Source organism: Drosophila gunungcola, chromosome 3R (genome assembly GCF_025200985.1).
Source record: "Drosophila gunungcola strain Sukarami chromosome 3R, Dgunungcola_SK_2, whole genome shotgun sequence".
Lineage (NCBI taxonomy): Eukaryota > Metazoa > Arthropoda > Insecta > Diptera > Drosophilidae > Drosophila > Drosophila gunungcola.
Genome location: NC_069139.1, coordinates 15601283 through 15618761, shown reverse-complemented (window position 1 = coordinate 15618761; position 17479 = coordinate 15601283). Strand labels below are relative to the sequence as shown.

At 35.2% G+C, this 17479-nt stretch overlaps 3 protein-coding genes across 3 annotated transcripts; 1 reads left to right on the top strand and 2 right to left on the bottom strand.

Moving 5' to 3' along the window:
• Window positions 1-7805: 7805 nt before the first annotated feature.
• On the top strand, window positions 7806-9177 carry LOC128261402 (zinc finger protein 852). The gene is given in 4 exon segments (XM_052995085.1): window positions 7806-7984; window positions 8039-8271; window positions 8273-8679; window positions 8994-9177. Coding segments are annotated over 4 exon segments (876 nt in total). The 5' UTR covers window positions 7806-7908; the 3' UTR covers window positions 9154-9177.
• Window positions 9178-10801: 1624 nt separating this feature from the next.
• On the bottom strand, window positions 10802-13015 carry LOC128266675 (uncharacterized). Its single transcript, XM_053003349.1, has one exon. The coding sequence runs from the start codon at window positions 13013-13015 to the stop codon at window positions 12836-12838; it is 180 nt and encodes a 59-aa protein (XP_052859309.1). The 3' UTR covers window positions 10802-12835.
• A 270-nt stretch (window positions 13016-13285) lies between these two features.
• Window positions 13286-13568, bottom strand: LOC128266674 (hemotin). Its single transcript, XM_053003348.1, has one exon. The coding sequence runs from the start codon at window positions 13544-13546 to the stop codon at window positions 13286-13288; it is 261 nt and encodes an 86-aa protein (XP_052859308.1). The 5' UTR covers window positions 13547-13568.
• Window positions 13569-17479: the final 3911 nt, after the last annotated feature.

Here is a 17479-nt window from a genome sequence, read left to right as displayed (position 1 = left end):
AAATTTTGCTGTGTTCCCAAATTGAGTTTTTTTTTGCATTATATTCTTTTTTTTAATTGTAAATAAAGAGAATATGCTTTCACCAGTTCTGGATCGCAACCGAAATTGAAAATCGTGCCCAAAATCATAAAGTTTTAATCGGCTTGCGTATTGTATTTGAATTAACTCTCGAGAAATATAGGAGCAGCTTCATTCCGATGCGACGTGCCCGGGTTTCTTGCTTTTCCTGCATTTTCCCTTGGGCCAATTGAGATTTCCACCTTGACAATGCCAAAGAAAAACTAATTTCATGAAAATGGTTTCAAGTGTGAAATAATTTCCGCAGAAAAACGAGACCTGGCCGCAAGGAGATGTGAGTTTCAACAATCGTCAGGCATTCAGTGGCCCTCTGGCGAATGGAATCCTTTTTTTTCCTGCCACTCCTTGAATGCCACTTGCCAATTAGATGTTTATAAAAATGTGTGCGCACTGAGGTGACTGGAAAGTTTTTCCATTGCCGCTCCGAGATGGCGAAAGAGAATTTGGCCAAGAGGGCTTCCCAGCCTGGCCTTCTGTTTTTTCTAAACCCCTCAATGTGGGGAAAATACTAAGGCAATAACAAACGGACAGGTTACCGATGAGGGTTTAAAGTAACTATTTTCAGTAAATGAAACGGAATTTAAACGGACATAAAAAGTAAAAAACTAGCTTCAACTCAAAATGATGTGGTATTCAATTTAAATAAAATAAAATAATATAAAATAAAATATTGATTATACAAAAAAAAACATTTTTTGAAAATATTTATTTGTTATTTTTATTTATTTGTTTCATAAAAGTCTAAATACTTGTAATGCAAAACGGCTTTTTAAAAAGTGCTGAACTCTTATTATCTTTTCAGGTTTATGTAAATTAGTTGTTTCTATTTTGAATGATTAAAACTCTTTAAGAGCCGCCGAAGATAAATTTTATCAGCTCAAAGGCAAGGAACATTTTAATTTTTTGGGTGCCTGTTGAATAGTTTTCAATTTGAAAGTTTTTGTGAATTTGAATGCTTAGCAAGAAGTGCGGATATTTTATTTCTCATTAAACTCCAGGAGCAACCGCAACAAGGAAGACGCCGTCAATTGTAAAATATGAAAATATGCAATTATAATTTACAGTCTCTTCTGCTGCTGTGTTTTTTGAGTCTTATCGTGGCAAGCTTGCCACATAAATTGCGGAAATTTCCCCGTCCAAAGCAAAATTTGTGGAGCCGTATCATCCACCTACACATAAAAAGCGATAGCCAAAGTTTGCCTGCTAATCTTGGAGTTGCAACTACACTGCACGAAACTACAAGTCGGCAAACACTTAACAATTAACTTGTCTCGCACCTGAACAACCGAACACGAACACATACCCACACGTCTTCAACCTGCCAGGATGCGTAATTTATGTTAAGCGCCGCATTTTTATGTTCAAACAAGCGAAGAAGCTGCTTATCATACAAGGTGAAGCCTCAGCTGCATTCTCATTTTCATTTTCATTTCACTCGCCTCATCTTCGGAGTCACGGCAAAAAGTTAATTGAAACACACGCAAGAATGAAGCATGGTGGAAAACATTTTTGAGGACGTTCATGCAGCAAAGTCTTTCGAAATATCTGAAAAAATATTAAAGTAGTTATTTTAGAAAATTAACACAAGAAGATTAAGACACATAAATTTGATATAATTCGATAATTTCGCAAACTTTACTGTTACATTCTCTTAACCCCCTTTTTACGTAATGTGCAAGCACTAGCAATTTCCTTATATATGAAAATTAAAATAAATTTTATATAACATTTCCACAGCTACATAAACCTTTGAAGCTGTCAAATGTTGTTTCCGCTGCACGCGTAGATTTATCGAAATAGACTGGGTATAAACTTTTCCACAAAATGATGAAGTGTTCCGCTCTTCGTTCACCTTTCCTCCGGATTTCGGATGAGACTTAATCCTCGACGCTGGATATCAAAAGCAACAAGGCAGATAAAAGGACCTCTCAATGCGTCTTTTCAGGCAACGAATATTTTTAAAGCGAATAAAGTGCAATTAAATTATGGTAAATATATATATATATAATACAAAAAATGGTCCATAATAATGTAAAAAAGTATACAATCACCGCAATGAACACAATCGCTGGATCGCATTTATTTAATTAACAACAATATTACGCGAAAACTGGGAGATAAGAGATTTTTTTTGGGGTAGTGGATAAGCGGGGGCCAATTATGGCTATAAAGTGTCTTCATTAAATTATAAATTCACGAGCTTAACATAATTTGCATGCCAATGCATTTTATGGAGTACTTTGTGGCCATGAAAAACATGAAACCGATGAACACGAAAAAAAACCCTGGAAAAAAACGGACGTTGCAACAATACAAAAAAAAATGAAAAACTGGGACCTCGTAAGTGAAAATGGCCAACGGCCTGTTGACACTTGCGGCATGTAAATTAACAGTTATTATTGCTGTTTAAAGACTACAATGCAAACAAAATAAAAGCCGGACAAAATAGCTTTAAAGTAGAAAATTGATAAATCGGCCGTCAGTCGTCCAGCCAATAAGCCTAGAACGAATTCCGAATTTTTATGGTAGCCCATAAATTATTCGCTCCGATAAGCATAAACAAATGCGCAACAGATTTGCCCAAACAAAATCTATTTATTGTTATATAAGCCTCCCCTTTCTCCGTGATGGAAATCCCGGGGCTTTGGCCCACGTTTTACTCGTATGATTTTATTTATGGTCTACATTTTTGATTTGGATGCCGTAAGTTTATTTTTCAGTCGGCACAATAAAACGAGGAAAACAGTCCGCCACCTTCAACTGGATGTGCGGCTGCAAAGCGAAATGAAATTATTAATTTGCATGTGTGATTATTTTCATATAAATAATATGAGCAGGCGAGGGGCTAGAGTCCATTTTTTTAAGGCCCTGCGGGTTTGAAAAGTATGCTACGACTGTGACTATGACCTAGCCTCTGCACGCGTGTGTGCTCTTTTTCTGTGTGTGACTGTGCAAATTAAATTTGCATATACGGCGCGTGTTTTCTTTACTGTGGGCAATGCAATAAACAACCACACACAATCGTACGCATACCAGTATTTTTTTGTGCACAAACTAACTTCGAAGTGAACTGTTTTCACTGAAATAATTCTAAGATATACTATACGGAAGAATTTAAGTGAAAAGTTATTTAAAACTAATCAAAATTGAAGTTGACATTTTTTTTTCATTATTTTATTTTATTTTTGTTCACTTAAACAATTATTTGATAACTATTGGGTATGGTTGCCTACGGTGACTTCCCCAGAAAGCTGTTAATAATATAATAAACTTTTCTTAGCTTTATTTATGTTGCCATTCATAGGCACCCTATGCTGTATTTATGGTCGTCTTTGATAATTGGTCTTTATAAAAAACATGAAAAAAACCTTGATTCAAAATTATGTTTGCGCAATAAGTATAGACGGAATTATGCTTATTCAAGTTTTGTTTTATTATACACAAATACAATTAGACCAGCAGCTAAGAAATTAAATATTTTTGTTGATCTGCTTATGACACCTAAATCACATTTCTAAGGCTTACGTTTAACAAGGAAGTTTTTTGAGTAAATGACTATAAAATTTATATCAAATATACGGATTTGAAAAAATATACAATAATAATAATATTTGTAAAAATGCCTTTTTTAGCTATTTGTAAAAGTAAAATTTACCCAGCGATAAGGTGTCTTGTGAGTACATTTTTCTAACTAAATCAAAAAATATTTATTTGCACTTGGTAAGCATAATTATCCCTGTGTTAATGATAATTTATCAAGCGATTAATGCAATTGCCCGGGTCACCCGCACTCGTCATATATCCTTGGCCACAGGTTCGCAGCTGCTGCCGAAGAGCTAAGGAAACAAACTTGAACAAATAAATTTGGTACGTGCCAGCTATGACTTATCGCCATCGCCAGCAAACACGGCCAGCATACAAATGGTTCGTTGAATAGCCGAAAGTACCAACAATAACAATGCCAACAATAATAACAATTGCAAAAGGAGTCGGCACAGAAGCAGGAGCAACAAGCATTTGTCATGTGACAATGGCTAGCAAAAATCTACTTGCTCCATGGCCATTTCATGGACTAACCGCAGAGATAGCGAGTCTAGTGGTCCAGTGGTCCGGTGGTTTCGTTGGTCGAATGCCATATTTTATTTATGGGCACAATTCCGTTGCACAAATTTGCCGCCTCGACACTTGGCAACACACAACTGGCCAAGTAATAGACCCATAACGGAGATACGTGTTTGGCAAATTTGCTTGTTTGCAGCTTAAATTTAATTTATAAACTAAATAAATAGGAAGGTGCGGTGTGTGCACGTTCCTCTAATTAATTTTAACGGAATTACAGTGGTTAGTAATACCGGATGACTTTATGTTAGAGATACAATTTGTTACTTATTCATAACAGAGCCTAATATTTTTGTTTACAATCACATAAATTAAAATTTTTAAGACACCTAAGTAACTGTTTTGTATATATTAACAATTACTTAGAGTATCGTTTGTTTTGTATATATTAACAATTACTTAGAGTATCTTTAAACATTTCAAAATTAAAGAAAAAATGCCCACTGTGTCCCTTTTTTGGCTCATCATAGGCAATTGCGAAATCGTTGGACTGACGACAGTTCTAACAGGTTCCCAAACCTATTAAACCCAACTACCTTTCTACCCTTGCCCACAATTCTTTTTGCATTGTTATGTCGGACACGTAGACCGGACTATGCAAACTTTTGCGCAAATTAACAAATTTTCCCCAACACATGGAAATAAAGTCCTATTTGGCTGTGTCGCAGTTTGTTTATGCTCTAGCCTTAGGTGAGCTAGGGAATTGAATAAAATGGAATGGATGGAAGGGAGGCTGCTGTGGCATTGGTCAGACCGCAAATGCTGCAAACAATTGTGTTATTCTTTAGTAAATAACTGGACAAGTAGAACGGGATTTGACACTTTTTTAGATGCACACACTTTGCGGCATGCAAATTTAATTGCCAAACGCCTGAAGGCGATTGTCGCAGCTTGAAAAACGAGAATTTGATTAAATTATGCATTTTTATTTGCTTGGGATTTGTTGCATATTAGATGATGACAGAAATGTTTTTAGTAAATTCACCACAGTATTTATTTATGACATCTTTTCTCAAGGAAAAACTCGGTACAAATGCGAAATGCAAGTGTCAACGAAAATCCATATTCTTATCCAGGTGCCAGTTGCCAGATGCAAAAAGGAAAACAAAAATAATTACATTTTAAATTGAGCAAAATAGTGAAATGTGATTCCTTACACAAAGGAGTTCAAATTCTGCCGTGACTCGTTTTTCGGCTTTCTGGAATCCCAGGATTGACAGCCAGCCATCACGCTTCATTTATATGTTGATGACAAAATTTGCAATGCAATCTAAGCCATCGGCCTTCTGGGAGGCCGCCAATAAAAGAAGCTGCAAGACACTTTTACGTGCCTTGGATTAAGGTAAAATAACCAATTCCAATATTGGTGACTTCAACGTGGCTGCGACACGGAGGCTAAACCAGTGTTGCAAAGCTAATAAATATGATAAAGACCATATTGTCTCCAAAGGGCCTAAAGTAAATTTAAAGAGCCTTAACAGTAGCAATAAAGTGTTACAATGTTAAATGTTATGTTTCGTAGTAACTAAAAATATAATTAACTTTTTCCGACATCTCATTTGCCCACCATTGTTGATATCCCACGATGTGGCATACCCAAATTAAAGATATGCGGAGAAATTTATACAAAAAGTATGTGAGCAAAAAAGGAAACAGAAATCTCATTTGTCGTACGTGCATATTTAATTCCCCATCCGAGTGGGAATAGAACGTATTACTAGCTTTAGTTGCTGCCCAAGAGTTCGCAATAAAATGCTTTCAACTGCCATAAAGAGCTCGGCAGTGGCAGACAAACACAATTTCGATGTTTGTGTACTTGAAATAGATTTTTAATAGTCCAACTGACATACACAAATAAACAGAGAGGAGGGAACTGCAACTCCATTGCAAAAGCATTGGAGTCCTGCTTTATGCCAGGCTTTTGTTTGGCAGTCGAAAGCATTTATGCGATTTTGTCGTCGGGGCAAAACACGAAGATACACCCCACACACATTTGCCACTGCAAATATAAGTTTATGAAAAATGTCATTTGTTTGGTCCACAGTTATGAACTATTTATGGAGACAGAGAAATGAACAGCAAATTTGCTGTTGTCGAAACGAATTAATGTTTAGCTGCAAACAATTTTCCTTTGATTGTTGTCTCCCTTATTGTTTTTGATGATTGAGTGCAGTGCGTTTCAAAATTCCACATATAATGATGTGATTATTGTATATTTTAAGCACATCAATTTATAAAAACATATAATAAATTCTGGCTGACCAATTAAATAAAATAGGTGAATCTTGTTTTATATCTAGGATTTATATTAATGCTAAGGTATTATTTAGAACACTTTTTACTTATAGAAAGGAGTCTGCAGCCATGAAACGCACTGTAGTCGAGATTGAGGCACTTCGAAATGACCCAAGTAATTTGCTGGCCCAATATTTTGTGGTCCTTTTGGCCATTTAACAGCCGAACAACGAGCTGGCGGTAATAAAGTGCCAAATAAATGCAATAAAGCTGTTGGTACAAGTCGTTTTCGAAATCGGAAGTGGGAGGAGGTTTTTCGGGAGTGCGGATGGTGCCATAAATGTTCTCTCTTCCGGCTTTTATTACAAAACACACTCAAAAACGGCAAATAAAAAATGCAAATAAATAAACGCTGCGAACTGTCGAACAATTGAAAAGTTCCCCACAATAGAGCTGGGACTTAAGTGCTTACCGAAGGAGCTGCAACGGAATAGTCCTTAAAGCGAGTTCAAGGATGTGGGTGGTTGGGTGGTTAAGTGGTTAAGTGGGTGGTTTCGGGTGCTTTTGGCACAACAGGATTACAGGCAAATTGCAAAACGTCTTTGCATGTCTTAAGCAAACACACATACACACACACACACACACACACACACACACACAAGAACGTACATTGCCCAAGCCAACTAATTTTATTGCTCAACACATTCGTGCCTTGTTTATTGCCCGGCCACTAGCCCCCTCTCTTTCAAGCATTCGCTACCCCTCTCTTTCTTCACGAGGAGTTCCGGTTTCGAGTGCAAAAATTTTAACAAGAAAATTGTTTAAGTCCTCCGTCTTGAGTTTCCCGATTAAGGCCACTGGTGGCCAGGTCTTTAAAAGCTGTCTGTTACTTCACCTTCGACAATCAAGAGCAGTCGCTTAAATTAAATAGGTTGAAAGTCGATCCGCAGTTAAAAGTTACTAATGAAAAACATTCATTTTGGAAACATACTTTAATTTACTACATTTAAATATAATACACCAAAAGAGTTCAAGTTTATTTGGTTATAATTTAAATAAATATATAAATTAAATTATTTGTTTAATAAAGAATATTTTGTAAAGGTGTTTTATGAATTTTTTCATAGATGCAAACGCAGTACTATAAATTTATTTATAACTGTGTTTGACTTGTATTACAAAATTCTAGTGGCAAAATATGTATTATATATGTACTAAAATTGCCAAATTTACGCCTAATTTTATAGCCAAAATTACGCTTCATTTTTTTTGAAAAAAAAAGCAGGAAAAAGAAAATTTTGTCAGTGCACAAGTTAATACCGGCTCAATCCTAAGCCTTAAAGTGTAATTTCCAATCGAGTAGGCAGCATCAATTGAAATCAGAGCAGGCCACTCTCTAGCTGACTGACTTTTCAGAGCCTGTAAATTCGAGGAATTTCTAAGGCAGCTCAGTTGTGAGGTGTATTCAGCCTAATCATGCCTAACATTTTCCGCAGCTTTTTATCGGATCGCTATAATGGCAAACAGGACCGCTTCTACGCACGTTATGACGGTAAGGTTTTTGTTTAACTTGAAATCATCGAAAAAATCTCACATAAATGAACAGTTTTTTTTCAAGCCATACCAAATATGCCACCGATGCCCAGGCCAAAAAGTAATAACATCAGAAGTACCACAAAATCCGAGCCCAAAATCAATGCAAAGATAACCTATCTTTATGGCAGTAGGGAACCCAGTAGTGATTGGCGTCAGGGCGATGATATACCCATTGTGGTCAGAAGGGAAATGGAGGAACGCCTGGGCTTCCAACTGATGGCAATTCAACTAATTTCGGAGAGCTAACTTGGTCAGTCATACCATTTGGGAACTAAAACTGCATGGCGAAAATATTGAGGCAATGCCGAAAACGAATGAGGGTGCCAGAGTTGGCATTATTACAGTCTTGGTTGAACCCTCAAAGAGTAATTGTGGCAAAAAGAATGAATCTCGGTCGAAATTAATTCGAAGAGTACCTTTTTTAGCTAATCTGCCTGAGCCTCCTAAACTTTTGGTGAAACAAGTACCATTGCAGCCCAAAAAGCAGGCAGTGAAGAGACATTTCAAGCAATTGGGTGAGCAGTTTGAATGCAGCGAATGTGTCAAGAAATTTGATCACTCCTGGACGCTGATCGCCCACATAAGGACTCACACCGGCGAAAGACCCTTTGTATGTCCCGAATGGAGTTGCCAGAAGTCCTTTGCCGATCGGTGGGTACCAACAGTCCTTAAAAATATAAAAAAGGTCAAAAACAAAAATCGAATATAAAGAATTCAAGGTGACATTTCTGAACATTCTTTTGTTTACAAATTCTTTAAGCTGCGTTATAACTAACACACAAATAGAATGTTCTAAACAAATTTTTTATTTTGATTTGAAATACATTGACCAATAATAATAAAAACATAATTTTCAACTGTATACATTTATTATGTTGTATATAAATATTAAATATTATATATAAAATATATATTATATACATAAAATTTGCTAGTCTTAACAAATTATTATTATATATTTTTAGATCCAATCTACGATCCCATATGCGCACCATGGGCCACCACGAGTGGCAGCATCAGTGCGGACAGTGCGGAAAGTATTTTAATCAGATTTCCTATCTGAATCGCCATTCGATGGACGCCTGTCGCAAATATCTGATGTCCATTATGCATAAGAAGCACTAGGCAAGTTACATATTCTGTTCAAAATAACTGCTGTGTGTATTTTAAGTGTATACATAAACAAATTAAATGGATGAAATACTTACATTTAAGTCTAAGAACAGAAACGTCCAAACCAAAAAACGAATCTCAAATGTGCTACCCATCACAGCTACAGCTGCCATTCTCTGACGGTCGCATATCCACTTAACATTTCAAAGCAACCAGCCTCGGCCTCAAAACGCCAGTTGGCCCAAACGTATTGGCCAAGTTTCAAGTATCGACGGCCAGACTAAACGCACACACACTCACACACACACGATGCAATTGCGTTCAATGCAACTAAATTGGCTCATTAGCAAACAAAGTGCGCCAAGGCGCTGGGAATAAAGGTGGTTTTCAGGACGAGTGCCGTTTCTTTGGGCAGCCAAAACATTTTCCCGACGAGTGTCTCCGCCGCCTCGTCGATTGCCTCAATCCCCAAAAGTTTCAAGTGCAAAAGTACTTTGCTCGGCGACTAAATCAAACAATGCCAATGAAAGTGCACTGATAACTATTTTTAGACACTAGACACTACCAGAGCAATGTAAAATTGTTTTTACATGTATTGGAAATATTAACACTGTAATTTACGAATTAAAAATTAATATTTGTATAGATGTTCAGTTCTTTAATAAGAATTTAATTTTTTTAATTTTATATGTAAAGAAAGAAATAAATGTTGTGTTTAAAAAATTACATGTTCAGTTCTTTTAATTAGAATTTCATATTTCGACAATTTAATATATAACAGAAAGAAAATTTTCTGCTTGAAAAATCGAAATATTATACTAAGTTAAAATTCTTTTTACAATTTTAAAAATTAAGAATATAACTTTTTGGTGCATGCGTAAAAATGTCCACCTAAATTTGAACCACACGCACACTTCTTCTGGACAATTAATGATCAGAAAGTTTGGGGCATACATTTGGAGGGGCATTTATCTGTTTAAGGGGGCGACTTCGATTGCGGTTTAGCCCGGCCGCAGTGTAAATCCCACATTTGGCGGCAGCAGCTGCACGGCCAAGTGCCACGGTCGCAATGCAAACAGTTCGATGCAATTCGAAGGAAGGACGACGGCTAATGCCTTAATTTATGGTCGCCAGATAAGCATTAATGATTTAGGGACCCCCTCTTTTAATGTAAGACATATGTCCACTAAAACGCAATTACTTAAACGAAGCGCACAATGAAAAAGGAGCGGCAAATGTATCGTTTTATTTAAATATTTGATGAGCTCGCGTCACCTAATAAAATTGTAAAACATGAGCATTTTATTGGGCAGCAGTCTTCCGAATATTCTTTTTCGTCGCTCATTTTTTTTTTTTCTCCGGACAACTTGGCTAAAATGAAAGGGGTGGGCGAGAAGTTGAACTAAGTGAATTTTTATGCGACCATGAACGCAAGTCGCGTGCTTTTGCACAAAAACGAAGAAAAGTTAAATGGACAGAATACCCTTAGAAAAACTACGATTGTTTTTTTCAAACGTTTTATATATTGTATACATTTATTATCTTATAAACTGCTTAAGAACTTTACATCTGCTTAAAGTAATTGATTATTAAAAATAAATCCAATAGTATTAAAATGTTAAACTTATTATTTAGCTATTTTGTAGTAATTAAAAAAATAAATAAATTTTGAATTAGAGTGCAGCTAAACTAAAATATTTCCAAAACTTAATTAACCATTGCTACAGTGCTAGGGTACAAAGATGAGCAGCAGCCACAGGGTACCAAGGCATCCTTTGCCGTACGAACGTATTTTTAAACTAATTTTCCAACTGGGAGCATTTCGATGGCATTTAACGTGCCAGCCATCAAGGAGACGGCAGGACACTGCTGCAGCATCCGAAGGAGCAGCCGAAGCTGGTCAGTTGAGCCGTAAATTATTTTAGCGTTTCAATTTGGCTAGAAGGGAGACAGCAGCATCAGCAGCAGCAGTCATTGGCTGAATGGGTCCCATAATAAAGAATATATATGCATGGCTATTGCTTAAAAGTTACCCAAAATGATGAGAAAATAAAGTTGACTAATTCAATTGGATTTGCATTTGGTTTTCACATTTTGAGGGGAATAAGTTGCTGACTAATTTTTGTGTGAGTTAAACTTAAACGACAACTTCAGCATTGAAATTGAAAACTTCGATTGAGAATAACGAAAAATAAATATTTTATTTATTGAAGATTGAAAATTATGAAGTTAATTAATTGTAACAAATTTATTTTCCGAATAATATTCTAAAAATAGAAAATAGAAAAGTGATTATAACAAAGTAATATTGTTTTGTGGATTACAAGATTATAGTATACAAGATTGCTACAATGTATACATTTTTTTCGGAGTATTCAAAACCAACAAGTCGTCTGCCACAATATCTCAATGGAATTCGCTTGCTCGACTGTATTTACGTTTCCCCTTGTTGCTTTTATACACGGTAATTAAAAAATGTTGATTTCCCTTATTAGAAAAAAAAATTGTAATATCAAAATATAAGTAATCATATACCGCAATTATCAAATAACATATCATAACTAATTTCCATAAACATAAGCTTTATAAAGTTCACTTTCAACTTTTGGCCGTTTTAATTCAATCAATTTAATTTTCCTTATTACCTGGGACAACTTCGTAGCCGTTAGGCGAATGAAAATGTCATTTATTAGCGCAACTCGTTCTGCCACTGAGGGCCATCAAAACCGCCGTGCACCTCTAAATTTTGCAGGTCGTGAAAGGAAACGTCAGCGAAGATGCATCGCCAAGTTTTTGGCTAAATTTATGACCCGTCGTAAGCAACCAACAACAAGCGGAAACTCTTAACCAAACATACACCCACAGACATCACGTTCTTACCTTTAGCTGTACTTAAAGGTACTTCGTACTTCCCATGAACTCATCAAATATTTTATTACTGGGCCACGGGATAGATAACACCCAACTCTTTTTATGGGAGCGCTTTAAAAGGAGACAAATAAAAAAACTGGTATTGCAATACAAACTAAATTATTCATAACAGCTTTTGAAAACAAAGGGCTGAACTGACTGAAACTAAAATATATTGCTTATATAAAATATATATATATATTTTTTACACTTACAAATTTGTTCCGCTCAAGATACAAAAGTACATATTAAATACACAAATAAGTTAATAAAGCCGGCAGCCAATACATTATAAATATCTACCAAATATATTTTTTTAAACATTTTTTAAATAATATTATTTTCTAATTCTTTATATAAATACTAATAGTAAAAAATTTAGAATGCTTCTGGTATGTCTCTCATTTTTATCTACACAATTAAAAATGTTGGACTTAAAACTATTTTGGATATGATAATTAAGAAAAACCAGATCATTTGAACAAATATAACAGTATATTATTATTACTTATTAATAAAAGATAAGAAAACTTGCCGCATTCTTGTACAGCAAAAAATACCCCAAAATTTTGGTTCTTTTTTTTTGGTGATAAACGTGTACTTATTATTGCTGTTTCTTATGTACTTACATTTTAGGATTAATGTACTAATATATTTACGATGTTCCATTTCAAATGATTTCAATCAATTACCTGAATGACTGGGTCTTAGTTAACCGCTAATTTTCATTAAGATTGAGTTTTTTTCTGTGTGCAGTGACTCACATTGAATTAATTTCGCTTTGTCAATAAACTTCTACTCGTTCCTCAGAGATATCGTCAAGTGAAGGGTACCGGGCCTCCCGACCCCGAGATCTCCTACACTCGCGGACATTAAGATAACAGTAGTATAAATATATGAAGACCATTGCTATAAACACTGGTCCGCAGATAAAATAGGACATATGAATCTGGCTAACAGTCATAATGTTGCACCTGAAATATAAAAAAATGAAAATTCTTATATTTCACTTAAAGTCCAAAGCTCGATTTCCACTTTTGGCATTTAGTATAGGTCATTTATATACAAGTATATCATATCTACTTAAAGCACTGAATCAATGGTAAGTAAATTAAATTCGTAAATTGTGTTTAAAAACAAAATTAAGCTGATAAAAGTTTTAACATGTTTGCCATAAGTGTATGTCACAGCACGCTTGATAAACTCTTTAAAAACAACTCACGAATTAATAAATTTAATAGTTGTCTGCGCTGTTCCGACTATGAGTCAATTTGGTGCTAGCGACTATGGAGCACCCGGGACTAATCGACAATCGGTTTAGAGGCAAAGGAACTACCCGGTTTTCGATCCGCGCTCTTCGACGATCATGAGCACACTGATGACAGTGATAGCAAAAGCACACCAGTGCCAACGACATCATAATTCCAAAGGGTATCAGCAGGAAAAGATTGATTTCGAAGTTGCTTAGGAATTTTAAAATCGGTTTCCAATCCATAACGCAAACGACGCTCAATGAACGGCAGGAGAATCAAAACTAAATAGCAAGAAAACACAAAATTAATATTGCCCTCAAATGAAATTTTTTTATTTCATTTACACTTAGAAAAAAATTAAATTATTATTTGCATATTGTAAAAATTGTTTTAAATACATAAAAATATTTTAACATTAACAATGCATTTTTTTATACATGAGTCAATGCATTTCTAACACTATTAAATTATATAATTTCTCTAAATTTATACGTTAATGTCCCAGTTTTCTCAAAAACAGTAAGAAATTTTTAGTAAGAAAAAAAAATAAGTTTATTCGTATTAATTTTAGGAATTTATAAACCTTTAAGTTTCTAGTGTATGTATGTGGATTATGTATGTATTGTGGATCACCCACATGCTCGAGTTCGCGGATAAGCACGAGCTTGAATGAATCATGTAAGGGCGCTAAATAATTTCCCATCGTATTATTGTTTTCTTCGTCTCAGTCCGCTGATGACGATACCAGGGGACTCCAGAATCTGGGGACTAACCTCGACTATTGCAAACAAAATCGCTAGACAAACATGTACAACTCCAAGTGAAACGCGCCGTCCAGACGCAGCTCAATTCAAACTTTGAAATTGTGCGTTGTTGTTGACTGCGACTGCTCCTGACATTTGATGCTTTATGATGGCGTAAAAACCAAAAAACATCCAGCACAAAAATAGATATATGCCGAATCACAACAGCACCTCGTGCGCTGCATTTTATGCTTCTCCAGACTGATGAGCAAAGTTTGGTTTTAATTTAAAATTTCGCCGCAAAAGTAGTTGCGTGTGCATTTTTTGGGGTCTCTTTGCTAAAGACCGACAACTGACAAAATTTAAAGAAGCACCGAGATTAAGTTACATTTCATTAATAGTATTATTTTCACTGAATTAAAAAAGGGGGCAAGTCAAAAAATATATTCGTTCATCAAAGGCCAATTTCTTTTCTAATATTGATTTTCTCATTTAATTTTTGCACAAAAATGAATGAATGAATAGGAAGGCAGCACTTCATACACCTAAGTTTTACGTTTTTTAGTGGAAAAAAATAACTTAAAGGTGCCGCAAAATATTTCTACAACACCAACCAAATTGAATTTTTTTCGAAATATAAAAAAAAATAAACAAGATGCAGTTCTTGCATTGAAAATCCTTTTGTATTGCTTAAAATTCTTTTGATGAAATAAAATTGTTTTTTGCCAACTATGTTCGGAGTTCTAAAATAATCATGGTAGGTGGGGACTATACGGTGGGAGTAAGTTTGAAAGCCAAACAACAACTCACTCGCACACCCGGAAAATATACACAACGCACACAGAATGGATATTTCTCATTCAATTTCGCAGGTGTTTGACTCCATGTCGGACGGAGGTGTGCTTGAATCGAAGGAGTGGGAAAGCCTTTGTCGATTTGAGGCGTACGTGGTTTGGTTTGGTTCGTTCCGTTTCGGTTGCCATTTAAGCGGATTTTCAAATGCACCCGAAATGTGCCAATGTACCAGGTACTTTGTGGACCGAAGCTTATATCATAGGACACTCGCAAGGAATTTGATAATAGTATTTGTTATCCACCGAAATTGAATAATACACATGAATTAGGCTTGATTGGAAAAAGTAGCTCAAAAGAGAATCACTTTTATATGTCCGTATTACATTTTATAATAAAAAGTAAATATTTGGTACAAATTCTATTTGTACCGTAAAATACATATTATTATTTTTTCACAAATTTAAATATGTTAAAAAACCCTAATTATTTTTACTATCTTATTATTCATTTTCAACGATTTAAAGCGTTTTTAAATTAAATTAAAAAGTCTAAATTCAAATGTTGTAATATTTTCCAGGCATTTATTATCCAATTTATACAAAGTATTGTAATATTTAAGCTGTGTAATTTGAGGCCCGCATTAAATGTTAGAACCGATATTTGTTTGCTTTTTGCTGAATATTTCAACCTTCTAACCCCAACACCTACACCAATTTTTCACCACAGCCCCCTTTAATCGTATGTGAACGTGTTGCATACTTTGTGGCTGCAGCTGCTGTTTGTTTGCCTTTTGCTTTCAGCATTTTATGATACTCGCGATAATGATGGTTGGCCACAGACACATTACCCCCATCTACCCATCAAACCTCCCCTTATTTACACCTTGCTCCTGTAATTAGATGCGCAAGTTAAGTTCGGGCGTGTGAAATTAATTAAAACTTTCGCTGGTTAAAGTTTGGACCGAAAGGAAAGTAACCATCAACTTGAGCCCTCATATGGAGCGTGCCAAGCAGAGAGTTTGGGAATCCCCGACAAATTGCCGCAAGACAATGTCGGGCCACAAAGTCAAGTGCAAAAGTGGCAAGTACATAAGTTGCCAGTTGAAAGTTGCTGATTGTAACTTACAGCATAAATCAGAAATAGTTTAGCCCGTCTGGCCCCCATTTCGTCCATTTGTCTGTCTGCCGATTGTCTATCATCGAAGGCCATCAGCAGACAAGCGTCGAGTTCGGTTTCAACATCCCACTTACCAGTATTTTTCCCAGTTGAGTTGTCTATACTCTTTCATTGAGTATTTAGATTTTGGTTTAGAACAAAAATCGTAAGTTTTAGACGGCCTTCAGTCTGATCCCTTTTTGAACCACTCGGTTCATAAAAGTCCAAACAACATTTTAAACGTTTTTCTTCTATATAAATTATATCCATGAAATTTTTACAGCAGAAATACATAGTTTTATTGTTTTTGTTTGAATAATTTAACAAGTATTTAAAAAACACGTTTTGAATAAGGATTCTAAAATAATTTAATAATGTTTTGTTTTATAAAGTATAAGATAATTACTTCGTTAGACATTTTTGGCTGAGGCTTAAACAAAAGAACAGAAATTCTTAGTTTTATGTAATAATTTTGAAAGAGTATTTCCATTTTAGGATTTAAGCCTCATGTATGTTTTCTTTTTGACCGGAATCCCTTTGGCATTCCCTTGTTGTTGCTAGCGCTGTTTTTGTTGCCGCTGTTTGTTTTCTTCGCTGTGGCCCAACATGCTGCATATTTATGGCATGCCGCAAACGTTTATCTAAACTACATAAAGCAATAAAAGTTAAAAGTCAAATAACAGTAGTACGGTTCCTTGAAGTTAGCCTTGTTGCTCTTTCGGTTATTATTGTTTTTGTTATTGTTCCAGGGTGTTTTTGCGGTGCAAGTGCTGAAACAGATGCCATCGGGTGAGTCTGCAGGAGTTGTCCTCCCATCCACAGAATATATCCTTGGTTGTGGCTGGATCCGCCCTTTGGGAAGCTGAACGGAAGCTGCCGACAACCGACAATGATGAGGACTCGTTATGGTTTCATTTTCTTTGGCAGCACCTTCAGGAAGTGTGGGATCTAAATATGGTTCGGTATGAGGGATTAGGAGATAAAGATTACAATGGAATACCATGGGCAATTAACACCTTAAGTACTATCACAATCATTATAATTTAAGGGACAAGCACGGAAGGAGTTTGTTATATAATTGTTTAACTAAACATGTAACCAATCGAGTGTTAGTTATAAAAGTAAATTGTTTCTGTTCAAACTGAATAAAAACTAAATTTACCATTAACCTTATTAGTTATAAAAATAACAAATACCATTATTACAAAAGTAATATTTATAAAATACACTACCTTTTTTATCTATTAGAAACAACAATCATTACTATTTGTTACTATTATTAAATATATCTTAGATAAAATTTAATTATTCCTAACCTTAATTTCACTAGATTAAGTCATATACTTAATACAAAAACCTATGTATTTAAGAATCCCAAAACCAGTAACATTATTTCCAAAAAGGACCTCAGAAAAGCAGAGAACCAGCAATATATACTTTGTTTTATTCGGTGTTAAGAAAGGGTTTCTTTTTATGCTTAAG

Coding starts and splice junctions, on each gene's coding strand:
- LOC128266674 (XM_053003348.1), bottom strand. CDS start 13,546: ATGGATTGGAAACCGATTTTAAAATTCCTAAGCAACTTCGAAATCAAT.
- LOC128266675 (XM_053003349.1), bottom strand. CDS start 13,015: ATGACTGTTAGCCAGATTCATATGTCCTATTTTATCTGCGGACCAGTG.